We start from the raw sequence: 7,555 nt of genomic DNA on the forward strand, positions 1-7,555 counted from the left end.
CACCAGTTTCCTCTACAAATTGGTTCCAATATAATTCCAATATTTATTCCAATTTTTTTGAAATTTCTGTTCATCTTGGTCTCGTATTCTACCTGTTAGTCTAGCAAGCTCGGCATAGTTTACCATTTTGACCTGCCAATCCTTTATACTGGGTATGGTTTCCGTTTTCCAGTTTTGTGCCAACATAATTCTTGCAGCTGTGGTGGCATAAAGAAATATGTTCTTATCTTCTTTTCTAATTTCTTTACCCATCATTCCTAGCAGAAAGGCTTCAGGTCTTTTGGGAAAAGTGTATTTAAGTATTTTTTTAAGCTCGTTATAAATTAGTTCCCAAAAGCCTTTCACTTTATTACATGACCACCACATGTGATAAAAGTCGCCTTCTGCTTCACCACATTTCCTACATCTTTTATTCTTTAACCTATACATTTTAGCCAATTTCACCGGCGTGTGATACCACCTATATATCATTTTCCAGATATTTTCCCTCAGTGCCATGCACGCCGTAAACTTTATATACTGTTCCACAGTTCCTCCCACCATTCAAAGTCAAGATTATAGCCGATGTCTATTGCCCATTTAATCATTGCATAGTTGTGTCCGACTCTTTGTGACCCCGTGGACCGGAGCACGCCAGATTTTGTCCAGATTTTGCAGCAATAATAATAATAGTAATAGTAGTAATAGTAATATGCCTCATGTCTTCCACTGCCTCCCGCAGTTTGGTCAGACTCATGTTTGTAGCTTCGAGAACACTATCCAACCATCTCGTCCTCTGTCGTCCCCTTCTCCTTGTGCCCTCCATCTTCCCCAACATCAGGGTCTTTTCCAGGGAGTCTTCTCTTCTCATGAGGTGGCCAAAGTATTGGAGCCTCAGCTTCAGGATCTGTCCTTCCAGTGAGCACTCAGGGCTGATTTCCTTCAGAATGGAGAGGTTTGATCTTCTTGCAGTCCATGGGACTCTCAAGAGTCTCCTCCAGCACCATAATTCAAAAGCATCCATTCTTCGGCAATCAGCCTTCTTTATGGTCCAGCTCTCACTTCCATACATCACTACTGGGAAAACCGGAGCTTGAACTATACGGACCTTTGTCAGCAAGGTGATGTCTCTGCTTTTTAAGATGCTGTCTAGGTTTTCTGTCTACACCTTTTCTCCTACTTCATGCATTTTTATACACATTAATTGACTGCATTTACTGTGTTTTTCATATTTTGTTGGGAGCTGCCCAAATTGGCTGGGGCAACCCAGTTAGGTAGGTGGCATGTTGTTGTTGTTGTTGTTGTTGTTGTTGTTGTTGTTGCAAAATCTGGACAAGTGCAAATTTCAAAGCCTGTGTTCCAGAAAGTGTGAATTAGAAAGGATCACCTTAATTGCAAACTGAATTGTCCCTAAGGGCCTCGTTTGAACACGGCTGTTTGCAACCCCCTCGGGCTCCACCCTATACCCTTGATGCCAGTGTTTTCTGCCAGGAAAAAGAAAGCCCAGGGCAAGAGGGGAGATGATTTCCCCCCCCCCCCCGGACTCCTTGATCTTCATTCCTTATGATGCAAATACATGTTCTCTAGGGGCTCCTCAAACAATAAAACCCACATTACCTTCCAGACTGGGGCCCACAGGATACAGACAGGACACTGGGTCAGTTTTAAGGTATGTGGGGATGCATGAAGGACGGTGCGTTGGGTCAGCAGGAAATGGAGACCTTCCTTTGGGCAGAAAATGAGTGACAGCCAGGTGTGTGTCTCGTTCTGACAGGAGGAAAGGTAGGGATCCTGCCACCCACCCATCCTCTTCATTCCCCTCACCTTCTCTGACTATAGAATCCTCCTGCCTGGCTCTCCTCACCAGCTCACCTGGAAGGAGCATCAGAATCCTCACCTGTCCCAGAGCAGCAGCTGTCATAGCCGTCATCCAAATTCATTCGGCAGGAAGATGCCAGGTGAGGAGCAGAGAAATTAAGGGACCCACAAAGTAACCTCAAAACTTAGGAAATTCTTTATTTGCCACGAGGGTAGATTGGGGAGGAATCACTCGCCTGTCTGCACCAGTTTGTTTAAATCCAGGCAAACTTCTTATCTGCTGCTGTGTAATACTGTTCCTGATGTTTAAAACAACTTGAAAAATGAAGAAATAAGCTAAGATGCCTGGTGTACAGCTGACATTCAGGAGAGCAAACTGGTGACACCCCCCCCCCCCAGTGTTAAGCACTGGGTCGGTTTCAGGTTTCTCTCCATTTCTCATTTTTCCACTGCAAAATTCAGGTCTATACATTTCCACATCAGTTTGGGAAATTTTATTTATTTATTTTTTTAAAATGCCATCTTGAGAATCCACCAGCATTTTAGTGCAATGTTCTCCTAATATACAAATTTGATACTCTAGGAAAGCACAAGTAAACCTCAGACAACCAATATTGGATTTTCTATAGCATTGCTTTATTGATTAACAAACATGACAAGACAGGGAACATGCACTCAACCACACACACAACCACACACACACCACTCTTCAACTGGATTGATCAGATCCAGTAAGAGTCGTGGGTGGCAGACGACAGCGCTGTCATATGTCCGGCACGCACCTGAGGCTGGAGGGCTTTGATATTGGTACACCTTGTTTGTTCATCTGACACATGGCAACTCCTGGTGCTTACACAACTCCTTGTTGTTGGCATCTCACATCCTTGCTCTTGGTGACATCTCATCCTTGTCCTTGGCATCATCTCACAACTCTGAACTTATCTGAATGTTTTGTAAAGGTGTACAGCCCAGTACCAAGCCTCCTTGTGCTGTTCTGTTCCAGCACACTCTGTTTTTGCCCAAACATCAAGATGTTTTCCACATTTCATTAGCGCTTATACAACACAGTTTGTGATCAGTTCAAAGACATTGCTTCCATTTTGTAGAGTTTTCTGCCATCTTTTTGGCCAATGCAAACCATACCATACACTACATGTGCAAAGGACTATTAGACTATGGAAAACTGGTATCACTGGTTCAAGTTTGTCAATTAAATGTATTAAACTAAATAGTTTTAAGTGGATTTTGAATAAACATGCAAGTAGTTGTCACTGTTTCAAATCTTATTGCATTATTATCTTCTTTAGCAAATCGTGCAAAGTCCCATTCTGAATAATGCTTTCAATAGGGTAGGGTAAACTAGGGACGAGTTTATGGAACCAAGGAGGGTACTAGCCCCAAAATACTTTGGGAACCACTGATCTAGATTCAGGCCATGTGGTGTTTTTCTGTGCCCAGTGTGTACATTCAGAAGATTGATGACAGTTGTGGAGTCATTCTTGTATACCAAGTGATTTTGTTCTATATGGAGGTGTTTCTGGAGTGAATCTTTTGAAACTCCCAATTTCTACTACTACAAAAAGAAAGCGGAACAAGCTCTTGCTAAGTACTTTAAATCTGAGAATCGTAGCCTATCAGACTGCTCAATGATTGCTACAGAAATGCTAACAGATCCAACAATGGTAGCAGAAAGGGAGAACTTTTGTATGTAAACACAGGAAACCTGAGCCCTGCACTGCCTCAGCCAGGAGGTTCAAACAGCAAAAGGGATTTGGTGCCCACCCAATGCTGTACAGAGGGAGGTCATCATTGCCCAGAGGGCTTGTGGCAAAAATGGTAAACCAATGGCTTGAGAGAACTGTTATCCCCCACCCCCTGCCCAAGATCCAAACCTCCTCCAAGGTTACCCGGACCACCAATTGCTCTTAGTGCCAAGGTTAGTTGATAGAATCTAAAATGCAGAGTGGGAGTGGGGAGCAGAGTTGCCCAACCATCTTGGAAGCTACCCTTTCTGACTAGGAAGCCCAGAACCTAAGAGCTGGGCTGGGGCTCTTGGTCTTGGCTGCTCCACAAAGAAGGAAAGATTCCACCTGCATGTATTCATGAATCCTGGTTTCCCCCCATTCATCTCACTTCCTTCTTGCTCTCCTCTCAGAGCTGACCATGATGGAGAGAAGCGGCAATCAGACGTTACGTGTGGCCGAATTCATCTTCCTGGGTTTCTCTGGGGTCCACAAAGGTCAGGTCTTCTTCTTCCTCCTCTTTCTGACCATCTACCTCATCACCCTGGTGGGAAACTCCATGATTTTCACTCTGATCAAACTGGATTCGCGCCTCCACAGCCCCATGTACTTTTTCCTCAGCCATTTATCCTGCTTGGACATCTGCTACTCTTCTGTCACTGTCCCCAAGATCCTGGTAAACTTCTTGCTCCAGAGACACACCATTTCCTACAACCAGTGCATGGCCCAGATGTTCTTCCTGATGACATTTGCAGGGTCTGAGTGTGCCCTGCTGGCCGTCATGGCCTATGACCGCTATGCTGCCATTTGTCAACCCTTGCGCTATGCTCAACTGATGAGCAGAAGAGTGTGTGTCCCTCTGGCCACGGCTACTTGGATCTGGGGCCTCTTGGACTCTGCCATTCACACCGCACTCTCCACCAACCTGGCCTTCTGTGGGGCCAACCGGATCCACCACATCTTCTGCGATGTACCTCCTCTTCTGCAAATCGCCTGCAGCGACACCTATGTCAACGAGATGGCTCTTCACATCGCGAATGTTTTTATGGGCATGGCACCTTTCCTCCTGGTGGTCATCTCCTATATCTTTATTCTGTCGGCCATCCTTCGGATCCGCTCCAACACTGGCAGGCACAAGGCCTTTTCCACTTGTGCCGCCCACCTAGTTGTGGTCATCATCTATTTTGGGATGGCCGATGTGAACTACAACCGCCCTAGCACAGGCTACTCCTTGGAAGTGGACACCCTGATCTCCACTCTCTATTGTATCATCATCCCCATGTTGAATCCTGTCATCTACAGCCTCCGCAACAAGGAGGTGAAGGAAGCCCTGAGGAAGGTTCTGGGGGGCTTGAAGAAAGGCTTTGATTTCCCGCACTAACAGGGATTCCTCTTGGGCCTAGCACCCCTGGGGAAATTCCCCTTTGCGAGTTCAAGTACGGAGGCTCACACCACAAGTGAACTGACTTAGCAGTGCATCACTGGACAGAGTCCACAGAGTCTGTACCAAAATCCCAAAGGAGCAGAAAAGACTTTTCATTTATGCAACGACTGCCGCATGGATGCTATTAGCCCAGAGATGGAAAGAAGTTATACTCCCTACCAGAGTAGAATGGCAAACCAAGCTGTTGGAGTACCCCGAAATGGCAAAACTGACCGGAAGGCTCAAGAACCAAGAAGATAAAAACCTCAAGATAGAATGGGGGAAATTTATAATTTATTTAGGAGACCACTGTAAGCAGATGAAAACATTAGCAGGATTCTTAATAACACTTGTAATGCAACTAATATTATGGACGATATTGAGAGGTATAAAATAAGGGTGATGAAATAATATGCAGGTGAAAATGTTGACAATAGGACCCATGGAGAAGAGGGTGGGAAGTCTGGAGATTCATAGAAATCTCTAAATATGGATATGGATTTGGTATTGTTATAACTCTACACTTGTAAAATCAAATGAAAATTATTTCAAAGAGTCTGCAAGAGCATTTCCATACATTATATAGCCAAATGCACGCCATCTTTGTTGTTTAGTCTCTACCCAACTGCTCTCTACCACCCTGGCACTTAGCCATCTCTCATCCAGCCACAGCCCATGAAATACAACTTTCTCAACCCATTGGTTGTTTTTTTTACTGTACATATCAGAACACACACATCACAGCACGCTTAACAAACTACAGGATTCCTTGAGGCAAACCATGCACTTTAAATGTATGGTGTGTCTGTGATCTTTGAATTGGTTCTTTGGCTTGGCTTTTATGATGAGGTGGCGAGGATGATCATTATTATTTATTCCCTGCCCATCTGACTGGGTTGCCCCAGATCTCGTTTCTGGCCCTGAGACTCCAGGGGGAGATATGGTGGACAGTGTGTGTGTGTGTGTGTGTGTGTGTGTGTGTGTGTGTGTGTGTGTGTTTAATGGAATCAGAAAAGTCGTCTTCCTACAGGCTGACAGGTCTTCCTGGAAGCCTGTTGCATGTGAACAAGGTCCTAGAATTAAAGGAGGTTTTAGGGCCACCCAAAAGCAAAATGTGCATCTGCCCACAGCCATGTAGGGATCTTGAGACCTTCGGAAATGAGTGTGAAGCTTCACAAGCGACTCTTCATTTTTAATAGCTGAGGGATCAATGTGGGTGAGTATTCTTAGGAACCCTGAGGACTCTTTTGAAAGCACGCAGTTAATTCTGCTTTGTGGCAAATTCTGAAGCCTGTGCCCATCAAAATGGAGAGGCGCCAACTCAGAGCACTGCCTTCCCCAACCTGACGCCCTCCAGATGCTCTGAACTACAACTCCCATTAGCCCCAACTATCACAGCCGCATGGGGCTGATGGAACTGTAGTCCAAAATGACTGCAGAGCAGCAGAAGGCTGACATATTCTATCCACCACATGCAAGAGATTTGAGTTAATATAAATGACTTTATTCTTCTTTTTTTATCCCTTTATGCACACTGTGTATGATGTGTGGTGCATGTTTTTCCCCTGGTAGAGCACTGCAAGATGAGCAACACAAAAATATAAGCAGGGCTTCCCCTCCACCTACATTGCAAAGTGTGTGTGTCTGTGCAATCACACACACACAATATCCGGATGCAGGTAGGTAGCCATGTTGGCCTGATGCACTCAAAATAAAAAAATAAAAAAATTCCTTCCAGTAGCACCTTAGAGACCAACTAAGTTTGTTCTGGGTATAAGCTTTAGTGTGCATGCAGACTTCTTCAGATACCTGAAGGTTGGATGGGCAGAACTGACACTGCTACTGGTATCGCATGATACCCATTTATATATCTTTGGAACTCCCCGCCTATTGATCACAGGCAGGTGCCTTCACTATATGCCTGCTAAAAACTGTTTAGACAAGCCTACCCCTTTGCTTAGAAAGTTGGTGTGAGTTTTCACCTGTTTTTAGTCTATGCTTATCTCAAATGTCTGGAATTATTGCTGACAACTGATAAGTTTAGTATCCTTTTTTGCAAACTGCTCTGAGGTTTTCTGACAATCAAGTGGTGTGCACATTTTATGAAATAAAAAAAGACCCCACTCCTCCTGCCCCTGCCTTTCCGAACCCCAGGGAGCCCTCCCCCAAATATAATATAGCCACTTACCTCCTCTTCTCAACAACTTCGCCATGACAAAGGTATCTGAAGAAGTTTGCATGCACACAAAAGCTTATACCCAGAACAAACTTAGTTGGTCTCTAAGGTGCTACTGGACAATTTTTTAATTTTTTAACACAATATCCGGCGATGCAGCACCTGAGGTTGCCCAGAGCAAGGCAGCTGAGCTTGTGTTTTGCACACACCCTCTCCAGCCCTTGAACTTCGCTGGCTCCTTCCCAGATTTTTCAAACTTCCAGCTGCGTTTTTTCATTTGTGCATCACTGTACTGCTTCGAGCGATCTAGCGGTGGGGTTTCCTTTGCTGGAGGTTTCCAAGCAGAGGTTATTTAGCCATGATTCCTGCACTGCAGGGGGTTGGACTAGATGACCCGCAGGGTCCCTTCCAACGCTA

The 7,555-nt window shown here is 44.9% G+C and overlaps 1 protein-coding gene across 1 annotated transcript; it reads left to right on the forward strand.

Annotated features, from left to right (window-relative positions):
- Positions 1-2,390: 2,390 nt before the first annotated feature.
- On the forward strand, positions 2,391-5,244 carry LOC310686968 (olfactory receptor 5T7-like). The gene has a single exon (XM_083461549.1). It carries the CDS (start codon positions 3,961-3,963, stop codon positions 4,918-4,920), a length of 960 nt encoding a protein of 319 aa, XP_083317675.1. The 5' UTR covers positions 2,391-3,960; the 3' UTR covers positions 4,921-5,244.
- The last annotated feature ends 2,311 nt before the right edge of the window (positions 5,245-7,555 follow it).

The sequence above is a fragment of the Podarcis liolepis genome, assembly GCF_965112155.1.
Source record: "Podarcis liolepis genome assembly, chromosome: 10".
Taxonomy (NCBI): Eukaryota; Metazoa; Chordata; class Lepidosauria; order Squamata; family Lacertidae; genus Podarcis; species Podarcis liolepis.